At 38.1% G+C, this 18,777-nt stretch overlaps 1 protein-coding gene across 3 annotated transcripts in view; it reads right to left on the bottom strand.

Moving 5' to 3' along the window:
- The window catches only part of GRIP1 (glutamate receptor interacting protein 1), a 442,838-nt gene extending 424,524 nt beyond the window's left edge, over positions 1-18,314 (bottom strand). For all 3 annotated transcript variants that reach the window (XM_061130617.1, XM_061130618.1, XM_061130619.1), the window contains exon 1: positions 18,182-18,314. In XM_061130617.1, coding sequence (XP_060986600.1) covers positions 18,182-18,314 — 133 coding nt within the window. The remainder of the gene's footprint in view (positions 1-18,181) is intronic.
- Between the last annotated feature and the right edge of the window lie 463 nt (positions 18,315-18,777).

Here is an 18,777-nt window from a genome sequence, read left to right as displayed (position 1 = left end):
TCAAGCATAGTAAATTGCATAAATGAGAATAAGCATGGGCATAACGGGGATGGATGAGCTGCAAATAGTGGTTTGCTTGCCCATGAGCCACAGTGCTCATCATAGGCAGAGCACCTCAGTTTTTCTTTGCCCAACTTTCCCTGCATACAAGTTGGACTTCTGTGCCTGTCACTCTTCCCCAGGTTCCCGGGGTGGTAGATAACCCAGGACTGGTTGGTTGGGGAGTTCCATTCCTGATGCCTATAGGGATAAGCACGCAGCACAAGACAGGTCAATGGAGTCCCTTGAGGACTATTTAAGAAAGCAGAGTTGAGTGCTGGGACAACAGAACCCTGCTGTACCTGAAGTCAGGGCAATCTTGTGACTATTTTATTAAGTAAACAGACTGATTTGAGAGGTGTGGGTCTAAAGCCAGTTTGAGATGGGTTTCTTAACTTTTTCCTTAAAATGTGTGAACAAGGTGAAGGTCACTCTACCGGAATTTTACACCTTATGATTTAGTCTATATGAACAAGAGCATTTCACATGAATGGACTACACAGCCTTAAGATGCCTCCAATAATTCATACTCTTACTATTCAGAATCTGGTGCAATCCCATCCTCTTCGGTGTGGGCTGACCTCGTGACTCTCTTCTAATGAATAGAAGGCAGGAGTGATGGGTTGTCAGTTCTAAAATTAAGTTACAGAGACTGTAGCTTTTGTCCAGCATGCCTTTTCATGCTCTCTCTCAGCTCACTTGCTCTAAGGGAAAGCAGCTGCCATTTTGAGCTACCTAATAGATGGCCCACTTGGGAAAAAACTGATGTCTTCAATCAACAGCCAGCAGGGCCCTGAGACTACAGCCACAGAATGAGCTCGGAAGAGGATCCTCGCCCAGCCCAGTCTATGCCCCGATTATAGCTCCATGGGACACAGAGAGCCCGAGGACGCAGCTAAGTTACACAAGATTTCCAACCTACAGGAATTATAATAAAATAAGTGTTTGTTGTTTTAAGCTGCTATGTTTGGGGATAATCTGTCATGCAACCATACATAAGTAATAGAATACAATTAACCCCAAATAGATTAAAAATAAAATACTCATCCTTTGCCTCTTTATGCTTCCCATGACAACTCTCAATTTACAAAAAGTACTTTATTTAGAGGACCTTAAAAATGCAGTTTCAGTAGTTTTAAGTGCACGGCATAATTCTATTAGGTAGATAAAATACCGTATTTGAGCAGTAAGATTCTTTAAGAGACTGACAGTTTAAATTTCATTCTGGTGTAATCTGTTCAACAAATAAACTTTGTGTATCTGTTATGTTGCAGGCACATTCATATAAATAAGACAGGGTAGCCTTTTTCAATAGAGCTCAGAGTTCATTCAGAAAAAGAGAAAAGTCCAGAAGAATCAAGAGGAGTGCCATTACTCATTAACTGTGTGACACTGGACAGCCATTTAATTTTCCAGCTAATTTATCAACTCATAAAATTGCTAGAAGGGTCACAAAGTAAAATGTACATAAAAGTATTACAAAATTCTAAAATAAAATAAAAGTATAATTACTGCAGTGTTTACTATCAAAACTTCAATATTCAGACTTTAGAAATAGATTAGACTGATTCATAATTAATTTGTTGTTTGTTAGTATGTGAAATTTCTTTTCTATTAACAACTTAAACATATCCTTAAATTTGTAATTTGCACTCTAAAGATGGCTTGGTCTTGATCATTCTTTCCAAAACCATGCAATGTGGATTACTTCTCTCCTGAATTTAAACTTCCCAGGCTTTCCTTTAAATTTATTCTCTGTGAGAAAATACTTACCATAACTGTTTTAAAAACCTGAGTGAGAATGACAACGAACCTGAAAATTCTAATCATTTTGGTTAACTAATGATTTTTGTAAGCAAAAAAGTTTCTGTCCTATAAAAAAAGAGACAAAATTTTCTTTGATGTTAAGTTTAAACAATGTTTAGAGCTACTACTTAAAACCAATTAAATGTTCTCATTATTTCTATTGCCTTTCTTCACCAAACTTCCTCTGACATGCTCTGTGACTTATTATATCAACATTTTGAGGTCACTGGAAAACAGTTTATTTTTCAAATTTTCAATATACCCCTACACTTTGATTCATTATTCCAATCTAAATAGCCAGTGTGTTAATAAAAATGCATTGGCAAGAATAATTGATTCCATTTTAGGGGAAAGATATCAACAATAAACTCTTTGGGCTGAGGCAATCAATGGTTATTGAATTCTAGACGCCAAGCTAATATTTCCAGCTACACGGGTCCTTGAGACTCAAGTTGGCCACTTTACTTGTAATGAACAAGGTCAAAATCAGGAATTGAAATACTATGACATATAGAAAACATTACCTCCGAAAAAATTTAGCCTCAAGGCATCATAAACTGCCAAATATCTTTCCAGCAGGCCTAAATACTAACATACACATCAACGTTGAAAACAGATAAGTCCCTTGGAATCCACTATTCTAGTTGTCTACATTTTGGTGTGAAGTAAAATAAAATTAAACATTTATGGGCTAGCCCAGGTGCAGAGGAAATACAAAGAGGAAATCTGATGTAGATAAAACACAATTGAAAACAGTAAAAAAGGTAAGGTGAGGAATGATTCTGAGCTTCTTATTCTGGATAAAATTTTAGAAGACTATGCCTTTAAAGACAGAAGGAAGGTGGAACAAACTTGTGGGTGGACGATAAGGTAGGAAATGCTAAATCTGTTTAGGAAATGCTAAAATCTGAGGTGATGGAGTAGCCAGAAGACATATGGCAATATGGATCTCATGTGTGACATCTTAACTACACAAAAGAGGGAGGCAGAGATGCCCAGGAAGAGTCTATAAGAACGGTGAAGCAAAAGAGCCAGGAAAACAGGGAGCAGAAGTAGGTGATCAGAAAAGAAGAGAACCAGGAAAAAGATGGAAACATAGAAGCCAAAAGAGGAAAGACGCAAAATATATAATGATGACCAACTGTCAAATGCCACAGAAAGATCAACAATGTTAAGAAGTCTTAAAAGCTGCTAACTATACGTTCACCGACGGAGAAGGCAATGGCACCCCACTCCAGTCCTCTTGCCTGGAAAATCCCATGGACAGAGGAGCCTGGTGGGCTGCAGTCCATGGGGTTGTGAAGAGTCGGACACGACTGAGCGACTTCACTTTTCCTTTTCACTTTCATGCATTGGAGAAGGAAATGGCAACCCACTCCAGTGTTCATTCCTGGAGAATCCCAGGGACGGGGGAGCCTGGTGGGCTGCCGTCTATGGGGTCGCACAGAGTCGGACATGACTGAAGTGACTTAGCAGCAGCAGCAGCAGCATACATTGACCGATACAATGAACATGAACTTGGGCAAACTCCGGGAGATGCTGAGGGACAGGGAGGCTTGGCGTGCTGCAGTCCATGGGGTCACAAAGAGTCAGGAATGACTGGGTAACCGAACAACAATAGCAACTATGCATTCAGGGGGTCACTAGTTATCTTTGCTGGGTCACTTTCAGAGAAGTGGCGGATATGGAAGCCAGAGGACCTGGAGGCATATATCAGTCTAATATTAACTGAGCACCTTCTCTGTGCTTTAGAGATAACAACGTCCCAGGTGGATATATGGAATTTTTCTTTCTGGTAAAAGATATTTGGGAGGTTAGGGGGAAGTGTGGAAGAAGGGTTAAGAGAACTGTGAAGTGGTCTATATCTTTGGTTGAGAGTGTGTTTTGGGAGGAAAAGAGCAGGTTGGGACTTCAGAAGAGAGGTACAACAGCAGAATAATTGTTTGGGGAAAGGGTAAGAGAGTGGCTAGAGATAAAGACAAAGATTGATGACTAGTGGTGAAAGCCCAGCTGAGGCTGGAAGTCATCAATTTGTAATGCAGCCAACCTCCATGGCTATACAGTCTTTTTCTTCCAATAACGTCAGTAACCTGGGAACCGGAGTAAAGACCACAGGTGGTTCGGAGGCACTGGCAGGCGTGTGAGGCTGTGGTCCAGGGGAGACGGGTACTCAAGGCGGCTGGTGACTACACAGGCAACTGGACCCTTCATCAAAGAATAAGAATTCAGCAACATTCTGACAGGTGGATTCTTCAGGAATTTAATAAGACTTCTGAAAAAGAAAAAGGATCTAAAAATAGAAAAATCTGATACTACTAAAAGTTATCCAGTGTCTGAATTCAAAATAACAGATTCATCACCTTAAAAATGATACACTTCCCTATAACTTTTATCTTTAAAATTTATACTTTGCTTTTGCCATTATAGAAATCTAAGTAAATAGGTAATTTCTGAGGTTTGCTGTTATATTTCAAAGTAAGAGATCCCTGTCAAGTTAAAGCATTGTAATTTCTTATTACTTGGGAAACTTACATTTAAAGGAAAAAAATTTAAGTAAAAAACAGAAAACTTCCAAATAAAAAAAGAACCAACAGCTAAATGTTTGAGACATTTACAAAACCCTAAGGAAGATACTTCAATAAAGTCAAGCTCAAACTGGAAAATATAAATGACATAACCTGATACTGAGAGTTCCTTGATCACAGTTGTCAAGTATTAGAATATTATCCACTCTTAAAATTCATACCTTACAGTAACTAACTTCACTCTCCTTGATTAATATTTCCCATCAGCAAACTTGACAAGTGAGCACTTTATATAGGAGGGATATGATTCATGTGTGACTTAGTAACAGACAAAATAAATAAAGAAGACTAGTTCCTATATAATTTTCTCTCATGAAATCTAGGATTTATTTGCAACCCCTAAGAGAAGTCTTTGTTTTTATGATAGATTTACATTCATATTCACATTTTTGATCATATAGATGCTTTGGTTTTGGACAGTTCAACTTTTAATAATCTGCATTTTGGGTAGCACAGACACCACATACATCCATGTTCAGATGACCAGATGTGTCCCAGCCTTTCTGCTTTTACTCCCATGTTTTTGTGGGATCATGAACAAGGCTTAGCCAAGGACCCAACCGTACATTAGATCTGCCTGCTCACCTTGGTGATCATAAGTTCTAATCCTAAGCATGCAGTGAATTATATACACCGTTTCCTAATTTTAGATTCAGTGGGAAAGAATACACACGCACACGCACACACACACACACACACACACACCACAAAGTTACACTAGAGTGTAATACAGTAAATTATCCTGTTCAAAAGCACAACAGATTTCAAAATAACTGGACGAACAGGATTGAGAAGAAAATTTATCTTGTTACAAAAGAGTCGTAACAGCAGCTGTTTCTGCTGTCTTTATAGCTTAGGAGACTTGGAATTATGCCCAACATAACCCAGGAGGTCATCAACCTGTCAAGAGGGTAGAGGCTCCGATCACACGACCATCCCCGAACAGAAACATGGGGGAAGCACAGAGCTCAGTAGCTGGAGATGTGACCCACCACTCTCAGCACACAATAAGTGGTTAATGAATCTTTGCTAATAACATCTAACAGCTCAGAGAATTAAGCTTGTTTCGTCTCGCTCTATGGAAAATAAGGATGATATTATCTGTCTCACAGAGCCGTGAGAAGTGAATAAGATAAAGATAACTCATGTAAAGTGCTTAGCACACAGCCCAGCCTGCACTAATCTCAGAAGACCAAGCCTCAAGAAGTGTGTAACAAATACGTGTTGAAAAAAGAAGGCAGGTCTGTAAAATATTGTAAGGTACAAACATTTCATTTCCCCTTTTATCTTCTTTGTATTCAGATTCTCTTAAAAATCTGTTGTAAGAGTTGTGTTCTTTTATGCTACATGGAAAAATAGGAGAAGGGCAGTATTGGAATAATGGATAGGGCGAACGCAATCATCTCCCACCAAAGAGGACTTTTTCTAAACTTCCTCATCATTTTAGATATGCAAATAAGTGACTATAAAGTAGTAAGAGGAGTATCTGTGGCTGGCTCATGGGAATCAGTCTCCACAGATACTCAAGCAAGGGCCAGCATTAGCCAGGCAGCCAGGCACTGTCCTAGGTGCTGGAATATAAGGCCTGGTGCTCACAGGAAAGATATATAGGTAATTACAAAATGACAGGCTAAGTGAGGCATCATTTGTATGTGTCCCAGATCTAACCTTTCAGATTGGGGTGGAGTGGAAATTCACTCGAAGATAGTATTTGAAGCAACAGGAAAGGTTTAGAGGGAAGAGAAGATTAAAAATACATCAAGTTCAGAGACTTAAATACTTAACGTCAGTTCTATTCTTAGCTATGTGTCCCCTCTCCTAAAAAGTGTTGTTTCCTCTCTTTAAGCCTTAAAAAACAATTACTGAGCAAACTCCTATGTTGCTAAGGATATTCATCATATGTAATATTAGAGGGCTGGACTAGAAGATCCCAGTAATTTTTCTTAGCTCTAGAGTTCCTTTTACGCCTGATCATCTTCCAAATGGTCCAAAATACACCATTACACAAAAACTTGTTGATTTTTAAGAATGAAAGAGGTGCCTGTCCTTGTAAATCATGACAACTTGATATTGGTAGATAAAACCAGCCATAAACAACGGTTCTTAAGTGCTGGGAATTCCCCAACTCTATTCCAATAATGAAAGGCCACTGTAAATCCATAAGTGGAAATTTATAATCAGTAACCGAGCACCTATATGTCTCACCCTAAATTCTGACAGCTGCTCCCTGAAAAGTGATCATGATTCAGGAAGGATGATAGTCACTGAGCAATGTAAGTTCTTATTCATATCTTCAAAATACTTGCAGAGATTATTTTTTCTACATGTTAATTTTTTTCTGCCAATTATGGTTTATAAAAACAAGTGTTAACCACAACTGCAACTGTTTGTAAAACTCTCCACTGTGGCTATTTGTTAACCTACATCCCATTTTTAGAATCAGCAAGATGCCACTGTTGACTTCACATTCTATATCAGTTACATTTTACATGTAACCAGTGCATATGACACGTGCCTAGTTTTATCTCAAAAATGGGGCTTCATAAATAAAATATTTTCCAAACTTGCAAATCCATGAATCACATACTACTGCCAGCAGAAGAGAAACATGAAAACATAAGGCCAGCTCAGCAGTAATCAGAAGCACCTATTTTCACAATACTGAAATCAGGCGTAATTTTCTAAGTTTGTTGGAGAGACACATCTCCAGAAAAGCAATTCAGACGATCACCAGGAAACAACGATTTTTAAAATTTTATATTGAATTTATTTCTAATTATAAGAAATAGTCGCTGCTCTAAAAAATAAGATTCCAACAAGCCATATAAAACTCCCTGGTTATCTATTGCTAGTAAAATAATAAATAACAGAAATGTAAAGGGTGCAATTCTCCATAAAGTACAGAGACTGGCAATGCTATGGGCTATAACCCAAAGAACCTGTATGACTGCTCACTCTCCAGAAAAAATTTCTTTGACATATAATCTTTTCTATAAACTGCACAAGCCATTAAGAGTCTCTATACTGTGGTGATTTTCAAAGATTAGGGAGAAGTGGGACACAGTTTTGTCTTGCAGAAAAAAAAAAGCAAGAAACTGAAAAGCAAGCATATATTTTAGTATCCTCTGATTATATGGTAAGGACACTTTTAGCTTAAGAAATGTGCTCTATGTACATATGTTTAGAGCAGCTGACACTAATCTAAAGGTAAGTAAACCCTGTTCTCATTTCTCCGAAACCCCACTGCCACCCGAAGGATGCCCTAACTTGATCTTCTAATAGAAGACTCCAAGATATATATATATATATATGAAAGGCAACTACAGCCCTACTTTTTCAGCAAAATTAAGGTTTTCTCCAGTAACTAAGCCTCATTTGGCCATAGCTATATTTTACCTGTTAGTGAAATATTGCAAAAGCCTTTATGGTCAGGCCTGGCTTGAAATCCAGGGGAAAATGCATCCACAATTCTAAACAACTGATTTTACAAATGAAGGCAAAGGAAACAGCTTATTCAGAAGATGTCAATGGAAGTGCTGTATGGAGATGAATAAATACATTTCTAACTCGGGTAGGTTTTACGCCCTGACTCCTACGCAGATTATTCATGGTGGCTCTGTCTTTTCTTTCATAGTCAGCCCAAACATCTAATTCTCAAAAAGAAAGATCACCTGAGCTAAAACACTCACTCCTGTCTTACCACCTCTAACGCTCTATCCCATAAAGCTTTGATTTTCTCCATTGTACTGGACAGGAATTTTTATTTAGATTGTTAGATTGCTGGTTTTAGGAAAGCAACAACCCTTTTTCTTCTGTATCACTCAATCTCTAGCACCTAGAATGACGCCTGACACCTGGGGAGTATCATCAAGTAAATTTGGTGAATGAATAAAAATGGTGGGGCACTTACCACCAACTGTCTTCCTATTCTTGGCAGGATAAGGAAGTAAGGGAGAAAATTCAAGCATTACACTAGAGATTATATTTGAAATATTACTTAATCTAAGTAAATAAATTTAAAATTACTTAATTATTTCTGTTTAGCCATAATATTTTGGTTGCAATTCAAGCAGTTTCTAGAATAGAGATCTTCAAAGGTATATTAATATATTAAGTAATACATTTCAAAGGTATACTAGTAAGTTAACTGAAGTTCAATTCAATTTCCACAAAACTATAGACATAAGTGCTGGTATTTACTTCAAATCCACTGATCCAAAGAGCTCAATTCTATTGTTCAATGCTTCAGAAATGCTTCTTGGCTTTAAGCTTATGTAATGGTTAATGAGAAATCCGAGTGGAATTCTAACACTTCAAATAAAAAGGCATATAATCAATTCTATTATATATTCTAAAACACCACTGGGAATGTCTCCCTCTTGCACCATGGTGAATCGTTCTGTATTCCATATTTTACTTGACTTTTTTTCTGAGTTGGTACTTAATAAACACTTCCTAGATGAACTAGTGCCTAGGATATTCCACAGTGCAAAATAAGCTCTCATTACTTATTTGGGAGCTGCTAAAACAATACCAAAAAGTTTATGTATATTCATTCGCACACCTATTCCTCTATCCTTTAAAAAAAAATTTCATAATTTTCAAGCAATTCACAGAATGATGCAACCATTATCACAGTCTAATTTTTAAAACATTTCTATATAAGATGATGGATATTCACTAAACTTAATGGGATAATCATTTCATGGCGTAAGTCAAATCATTATGTTGTACACCTTAAACTTACATAGTGCTGCATGTCAATTGGGCTTCGCTAGGGGCTCAGTTGGAAAAGAATCCACCTGCAATGCAGGAGACCTGGGTTCAATCCTTGGGTTGGAAATATCCCTGGAGGGGGCATGGCAACCCACTCCAGTGTTCTTGCCTGGAGAATCCCCATGAACAGAGGAACTTGGCGGGCTATAGTCCATGGGGTCGCACAGAGTCAGACATGACTGAGCGACTAAGCACAGCATGGCAGTTACATCTCAATAAAATTGGAAGAAAAAATATTTTAATAAAATCAAAAAAAAATTTCTATCCTCTCATAAGGATATGCAGATTCCACATGCCCATCTGCACCAGTACATGGTCTTTCACGTCTAGCCTTTTCATTTAGCATATTTTGCAGTTCCTCCATATTGTAGCACGTACTAGTCCTCTCTCTTTCTAAAGTTATTTAGAAGTTGCATTCTCTCCAGGACATCACAACCAAACGTACAGCACTAACAAAAAACCCAGTGTTTGAATCCTAACACCTATTTTGGGCTGCATTTCCCTTTGCATAATTAACTTGCATTTAACGCTTTTATAACTGCATTGTAAGAAATCAATCAAACGGGCAATCCATTCAGCACCCATTGTGAATTCCCTTGTTAAGGTATCCACAGAACTGATTCCTTATCTGTTGACCCTCTGTCTTACACGATGAGAATTGTATGTTTAATCAGTTTTCCTGGTTTAGCTCCAAGAATAGTCAGCACAAGACAGCTGAAAGACTTACTTCCTTACTAAGTTCATCTTGTCCCATGCTTTATCCACCAAATCTATATACCCTTTTCTTCCAAATCTCTTGAATCCTCCAGCTTCCACATTTCAAGCTGCTTCCTTACAGTTCTCCTTGGACATCTTGGCAACGCAAATTCAGTGTGTAGAATATATTTTTTTCTGTTCACACCTATCTTTTCCCACAACGGCCATATCTACCCTCTTCTTTATGTCTCCACCTCTAATCCCTCTTATACACGAACACCATACTAATCTCCCTAAAGCACATCTCTGTGCTGCTAAGTCACGTCAGTCGTGTCCGACTCTGTACGAACCTATGGACTATATAGCCTGCCAGGCTCCTCTGTCAAAGGGATTCTCCGGGCAAGAACACTGGAGTGGGTTGCCATGCCCTCCTCCAGGGGATCTTCCTGACCCAGGGATCGAACCTGTGACTCTTATGTCTCCTGCACTGGCAGGCAGGTTCTTTACCACTAGCGCCACCGGGGAAGCTCTAGCCCTACCCCTACCACAGTGCCCCAGTGCCTGCATAATGCATGTGAGCTTCTTAGTCTGCTATTCATAACTGTCCAATGTGCTTTACTTAGAAACTGAGGCACAGACAGATTTACTTGCCAAGTTCATTCCTCAAGTGAAGAGAGAATGCCAGAATTCCAACTCAGGTAGTCTCATCCAGGCCCCACATCCTTAACCAGCAGGACACAGCTGCCTGGAGAAATAAGTATGGTCTCAGAGGAAGGAAAGGGTGTTATTTTTTGTCTCACATATACCTATATAAGTCCCAGGGGGTGGGCGGTGGACACATACACACAAGAGCATATGCATGTCCTTTTGGAGGACTAATTGTCCTGTACTTGGTCTAAAGCGCCTAGTTCTAGGACATATACTGATGAAAAAGAATTGCCTTGTGTATATCCAAGCCCTCTTTTATGCCTCTGTAGATGGTGGTGGCAGAAGCCTGGTGAGATGTGGATGGGGAAGTCACGTGGCCCCCTCTCAAATGAGATTTAACTCTAAATAGGAAGTGAGGACAGAAACTGTTCAATGGACAGCAGTTCGTCTGCTAACTGAAATCATGTCTTCTGCTCCAATCTGGCTGCTGGCTGTCTTCCTCCAGCTGCCTTGGCTGTGTGAGGCCCTAAGAGACACAGCTCTAAGTACTGCATCTAGACCTTTCAATGGTTCGTCTTTGAGGGTCTCTGGCTCTTTGCACTGGGATGGAGGCCTTCATTTTACAAATAAGAAACTGAAGAAGCATAAAGATCTAAGAAATTGCTCTAAAGTCAGGGTTCCTTAGTCCCATTAAGAGAATTACTATTTTGGAGGGTGAGTGAGTCAAAGTTGCTCAGTCGTGTCCAACCCTTTGTGATTCCATGGACCATACAGTCCATGAATTCTCCAGGCCAGAATACTGGAGTAGGTAGCCTTTCTCTTGTCCAGGGGATCTTTCCAACCCAGGAATTGAACCCAAATCTCCCACATTGCAGGTGGATTCTTTAGCAGCTGAACTACCAGGGAAGCCCAAGAATACTGGAATGGGTAGCCTATCCCTTCTCCAGCGGATCTTCCCAACCCAAGAATCGAACCAGGGTCTCCTGCAGGTGGACTCTTTACCAGCTGAGCTACCAGGAAAGTCTGTTTTTGGAGGGTAGGAACTTTAATTGAAAGACTCTAGTTTTTCTACCTCTGGCATCTATTTCTATTAAATGAAAATACCAAACAACATTTTCCAACTTAAAAACATAAAAATAAAAATTACCCACACTCTCAAACTAGAAATGAGCTGATCTGAGTTCCAGTGTTATTTTGGTCCTTTCGAGCTAGTGAACTTCAGTGTGGGCAGCCCGAGAGACTCCACAGTCTGGACTCGTGACTATAAAACCCTGAGAGGTCTCTTAATCTTCCATTGTCATCTCTTGTACAGGTTGACTTGATTCTCTCTTATTCCAGCCTGTTTTTTTCCATGTGGTAGAGGGCACCGAGATGAATTTACAAACTCCCAGAGGAGTGCTCTCATTGATCCAGCTTGGTTTATGTGTCCATTGCCAGACCAATCACCCATAACCAAGGCAATGGAATAATATAATTATGGCAGTTTTGATTAATCAATGCTGACCAAATTGGAGTGGGAACAGGGATATTTTAAATATGAGAACTGCTCCTCTCAGGGGAGAATAAAAGAGTTTCAAGGCAGACAAACAGATGTCTACTACATCATGGAGACGCAAAGCACAGGATGTATTTTTCGTTAAATAAATGGGAGATTTGATGACCTTTAAGGAAAATTTTTAAAAAGAAGGAAAAAAGAAAAAAAAAATTACCAAATGGATGTAGGTCCAATGCAAAACTCTTCTGGGTTTGTACAGTTAAAACAAAAATAGCATTGAAGGAATTACTCACCTCCACATACCATATGTTACATCAGCAAAAGAATAATGTGAAGAGAGGGAAGGAGTGAAATCTTATTGCACGTTGAATCTAACCAGGTCTATGTTTATCTGGGTCAAGATAAAATTTTAAGCATATTAGTGTATTTGTTGGAATCCTCAAACAATTTCACATAAAATTTACAGCTTGATTAAGAGAGACATAGGTGTATTCAATGACTTGCTTGATCTGGAAGTGAATGTGTTCATACTGGAATGATTTAAATAGAAGCTTGAGGTTCACATAGCAGGGATGCTGAGAAAGGACTTCCTATATGAAATAGCAGGCCTCCCTAACTAAGCTCTAAAGATCCTTCCAATTCTAATATTCCTGATAGACTTATGCCATTTTAAGTCTCCTGAGGGGATACTATTAGCAGAAGTGACTGTATTTGCAAACCACAGAGAAAATGAGAGGTGATACAAAAAATATTGTTGGCTGATTTTTGAGTCAATGTGAATCACTGTTATTAGCATCATTTATAAATAAGATTGGAGAAGGAAATGGCAACCGACTCCAGTATTCTTGCCTGGAAAATCCCATGGACAGAGGAGCCTGGTGGGCTAAGGTCCATAGATAGCAGAAGAGTTGAACAGGACTCAGCAGTTAAACAACAACAATCAATAAGAGACCATGCTAATTTGACTTGCAGTATTATATTAGGAATTAGTTTTTGTTCAAGAGTTTATTTTAAGATAAGACAACCTACTGTTCAAAAGAATAAAGATACCTACAAGGGAAATTAGGATTCCAATTCATTTGTAGATGGATCTGAGCCCTTAAATATCAGAAGAGTCATTAGACATCTAAAAGAGTCTGGAATAAAGGATAGAGGACCACACTCTAAGAGGTCTGCCTTCTGTAAGGATCAGTGGAGGTGCGCATAAGTCACATACCTTGTTTGTATCCTACTTTATTCATTTAAAAACACTCAGGTGGACAAATGAATTCTTAGGTCCCACTCAATGCTAATATTCCTTTAAACTATTCCATGTGGAAAAAAAATACAGTTTGAAATAATATAGTTGATGATATAAAACATCCCAGACAAATGGTAGCCAATCAATTTTCAACCAACAAATGTACTAGAGATGGAAAGCAATTTTTAGGAAAGAAAAATAAGCAGTGTAGTCCATAAACAAGCAAGTTTATCCTGTTTCTGAAATATAATCAATGTTTCTGGTTTGGGAGTTTGTGAATCAAACTAAGTACAGCTAAAGTTTGAATCACCCAGGATCTTACATCCAAGACCTGCCAGTTCAAAGATTACTGTTTTTAACATAGAAATAAATGGCTTTGATGCTTGGAAACCTTGGAGAAGTAAGGCTGACCAATGAAATGTGCTACCCTCTCTTCCCTTCCTTTTCCTCCCCCGCTCCCATCCCAACCCCCTATGATTGTGTGTTCAGCTTCTGCACATAGAAGAGCAGGGACAAGCCATCTGTCCAAAGTGTATGTGAAAGTTCTCACTCTATCCTTCTGGCATACTTATCAAGACAGAGAATCTGAATCTGTCAATTCCAGGAAGCAGAGAGGATGTAGTTGCATGACTTTACAAAAACCAAACTTGTAGAGAAAACTAGTGAGAAGTTGCTTGAACTAATTACACCAATTCCTAAAAAGTCTCACACTACAAATACCCACTACCAAAACTGTTTTTTTTTCTTCACAGAAACAATGCAGGACATTTTAAAATGAAATAAAAGAAAGTGAACAGCTCTCTTAAAATGCAGTTTGAACATCTCAGGCAATTTAAGGCCGTACTTGACTAACTCCAGACTTTAGATGCAGACATTATTTAATAAAGTGACTTTTATGGATGCACATCACAATTGCTGCTCACTGTCTATTAGAATAGGCAAAAAACAACAAGAGAACAAAAAAAATTGTTAATACAAATGACCTGTTTTCAAAAGCTCTGAACTACATTCCCGTCCCCCCTTTCTCTGATTTTCCTGAAAGGACCTCATCCGGAAAGCTGAATGGGTCACTGAGGACCGCCCTGAGCAGCTTCACCCCACAGCTCTCACCTGCCCAGGTGAGTGAGGACGAGAGCAGAGAAGAGCGCTTACCTTGGAGGAACCCCATGACTAATTCAAAGGCATTACACAGGGGCAGAAAGGTGCCCGGGCCACAGGAGGGAGTGGCTCACATACCTTTAATATTCAAAAGGGATAAACAAATTCTTCCTTTTTAAGTCATTCAATAACCCTGCCCTACCTGGGTCCTGGCACGTCAGTATTTCTATCATGGATATGAATAGCACTTAGAGAATGCTTATAAAACGCACGTTATCTGTCTTAGAACTTGAAAATTATCCAGTGTGGCTAAGTAAAAATATACATAAAAACAGAGCCAGGATTTATAATTTGTATGATAATCAAAATATGATCTATCAGAGTCTTTAAAAAGGCAACACTATAACCGGTATTTGGTGGAAAACAAATAAAAGCACCAAATATCATGAAATTGAATTTCAGGATCATTTTTTAGCTTTTTGTTGCATTAAGGTTTATAAGTTAGTTCCGTAATCAGTGCCAGGTCTTCTTAAGTGAAAATACCAAATGAATCATCTATGTGAGAATTTCAGAATAAATGGTGGTTTTGGGTAGATAAGATTATATAAAAGATGAAGTCTGGGACTTACCAACATGTTCAGAATTTTGTAAGTTGATAAACACTCTACAAAACTCCTTGATATTCAGTAACAGATTATTAACTTAGAGGAAGAGGAAGCGCCCTATTGACAATTCTTGCCAGAAAAACAATTTCCTCATGACATAGGTGAATTTTTTGGTTAAAATCCTTCACTAAGTACCTTTACCTGAATTATTTAAGAAAATAAAATGAAGTTTAAAACCACAGAGTTCTAGAACTTGAAAAATCTTAAGAAATTCACCTCCTGCTACATTTTATGAAACAAAACCCCAGAAAAGGGGTGATTTTCCCAAAACAATGTTTTAGTTTAAACTCTAACTTTAGAATTGTGAAAGGATAGATGAATGAAGAAATCAGATTTTAAAAAGCTAAGCAAAGTTATCCTATGCACAGAGATATTCATTAGGTCAACATAAAGTCAGGGAAGATTTAAAATCAGTCTATCATCATGATTGTTGTTAAAAATCGGTTTTAATGGAGTTACAGAAAAATTATCCATTGTTAGAACAACTTCTCTTTCACAGCATCAGACCCTACTGACGTTTTAATTCAAGTTTTTGCATTTCATGAAATTATAAGTTGTGGTTTATCTAATCTGAAGGAAAGATGGTAAAATTTGAAACCAGAACCCTACAGTAGAAGAGACATTATCTAGGATAAAGTTAAATTTCAGCAAAGACTTGAGAAAGTACTAAAGGAAGGGCAGACTTATTGAGGAATTTTCTGGGAAGGTCTTTCTAGTTCAATCATTCATTATTCCTTATGGTACTCTGAACCACTGGATAAGTTGACAAAACAGAGGGGTATGTTTCTTTCAAGAAACAAACATCACAGTGAGAAAAAGAATAATGACACTTCTGGTTTACCAATAGCACCCTTAACTAAGATGTGAATGTCATCAGTATATTTCACTAACTTGTAAATCTCAATGTAAATAATTTTTCTAAGCCATTTAGGGAAATACAGGGCATAAAATTTTCAAATTGCGCCAAAGACTAATTAGAATAGATATGCTGCAAATGTAATTGAATCCAACCATATTACCTGCTTAAGGACTGGTTTTAAGACAATTGTCACTATTACTATTTTCCTACAACTGTACAATATAAGGGGATGTCTCTCCTACCCCATTCAGAGAGGCCTTGAATTGAAGCCAAGAGATGCAATGAGAGGTCATTATGTTATATGACAGGACTTCTTTAAAAGCCCTGGCTATTTGACATCTGATGAAACGTCAAATCCCAAGTGTCAGGGCCCTCCGTGACACCTTCTGTTTATTACACAGCAGTTCAAAGTTGGGGATTCAGTGTACATCTAACTCCACAAAGTTATATGTTACATACTGGGTACTTTTTGAGAAAGCATCAGGGAAAACATATCAGTTTTGCATCTAAGGCAAATGACTTTCGATGGTCAGCATTTTATTCTTAAAATCTGTCTTTGACAAATCAGATTAAGACATGATTCTCTTTAAGAAATTGCACTTAATGTATGACTAATACTCTCAGTAATATATTACTTTCCAAAGTCTAGTTTAGGGATATTTCTTAGATATCTCCATAAGTATTTCTTCTCAAAGGTACATTTTGTAAACTTATAAAATACTTTTGTTGTTTTTCAATTCTTATCAAAACAAGCAGACATTTGAGACTGTTTGATTCTATCTGCACAAACACATCATAATACAAACCCAGGAAGGTGTGAATTTGATTCAGTATATATTGGTTGTAAGAAATATGCACCATGAACACCAAGAAATATGCACCACGAACACCAAGGTAACTAAAAGTTTTTAAATTTCCTTTTTTTCAGTCTCCAAGTTTTCAGAATTATGCATGGAAACTGACAGCACTTTTTGATATGACACAAATCTTAGTTAAATTCAGTGGAAACTGAATTTTTAAGTTCAGGAAACATGGATTGTCACTACAACAGAACAGACTATCCATGTCAAAGAATAAAAGAAACATCCCTAAAACTCAGGAATTACTGTGTAAAAGCAACACAGCCATATTATTCAAGTAAATATCAAAGAATTATAATTTTGCATTATTATGCTTTTGCTACCACATGAATTTTCAAATCTCAACTTTCATCAGTCACAACAGGACTTCTGGCATTTAAAACTAACTCTCATGGATTTCAATATCACTGAAACAGAATCTAAATTATCAGTTAACACTCAAAAGTTGTGAATGGTATATATTCATGGTTAGACATCAAAAGGTCAGGACGAATTAGAACTGAAATACAAGTTTATAAAGATTCTTATTCAAGAAGATAAAAATAACTTGAATTTTGTAAATGTGGAGCATGCGTAACTGCCAGTGTCTCCCATTTAAGATATCTCATAAACCATGTAGCTGCTCTCTCTCTCTGCACCTTTAGGCATTTCTGGGCACTTAAAAACTATTGGGACAAGTCCAAACCTCACGAGGAACTTAAAGCAGCAATAAGTACAAGACAAAATTCTAGTTCTCTGCTATTTAGAAGCTCATTTACGAATACCTTAATATGGATATATTCTTTTTTTCTTAAGATATCATTGCTTCTAGTTGACAGCAAGTAAAAGTTCCCTTAATAATAAAATTACAAACATGCATCAGAGAAAAGCATTTGAACTTGCCTTCTACAAACAACACCTTGGATTAATCATAGATAACTGTCTAGAAGTCTGCATGAGGAACAGTAATTATCAGCGTCAACTTGAACAAGAACATTTATTTCTTCCAAATAAACTAGTCTCTCTTACTCAGAACAAAAAAACAGTTATCTGAAAGCAACAATTACAACAGAACATATTCTAACCACCTACTACATTGACTTGCAATATACTTTTTTGAATGACTCATTAAAATACTAACATTATCAATTAATTGCACTGAAAATACAACATCTTAGGAAAAAACCTGAATGAACCTTTTAGCCAACCCAATATTAATCAGTGTATAGATCTGGACCCTTTATACTGTTTAGATGGTGATAGCTATCCTTGCAACAAATCAAGCAAAATGTAGCACTTCAGTACTTACAGAACAGCTCCCAGAGAACACCATCTGGAAAACCTTTTGCATTTAAGATTAAAGCTCCACTCAAGGTTTATTGTGAGCCCCAGCATGCCAGAAGGAACAGGAGGAGGGTGGAGGGTAAGCGCTTACTTCGAAAATGCTCTGAAGCGTAATAATACACATCCTCATAGCCCTCGTGGTAATCCTCTTCTGGTCGGTACTTCTTCCCCTTTCTTCTCCTGGATCTTCTTATCTGCTTGACAAATCCCAGGAAGCGGTCCATCTCTCGCTCCCCAAACCGCCTGGCTCAGCCAGCCCGGGAGTGGAGCAACAGCCCAGCTGCTTGGGAGTCGGTGGAGCACGAACGCCCAACCCCGAACCTGGGGCTGGGGGACGCGCTACCCTTCCATCTGCCTCGGTGCCACCAGGCAGAGATTTTAGCCGGGGTGGGGAGGAGAAAATAACAATGGTATGAGTTTACCCTGACCAGATTTCTTACTTTGCTCAATAACCTTTCAAATGTGTAATTTAGAAAGCATTTAAGAAAAAGAAAAAGAGAAAGTGAAATGATCATGAAAGACTAAGAGAAAAAAATCAAGGGCAAAGCGTTGAATTTCAAATCGCTTTGAAACAAAACAAAATAAAGTTCAACCAGCGATTCCGCTGAGACTCGAGGAGTCCCAGCACTAGAATTTCACTATCCAATGTCTCCATCATCAGGGATGGGGGTGTAGGAGGAGAGAGGG

This window comes from Dama dama, chromosome 3 (genome assembly GCF_033118175.1).
Source record: "Dama dama isolate Ldn47 chromosome 3, ASM3311817v1, whole genome shotgun sequence".
NCBI classification, from domain to species: Eukaryota; Metazoa; Chordata; class Mammalia; order Artiodactyla; family Cervidae; genus Dama; species Dama dama.
The sequence above is the reverse complement of the archived record's forward strand: the minus strand, read 5'-3'. Positions and strand labels throughout refer to the sequence as shown.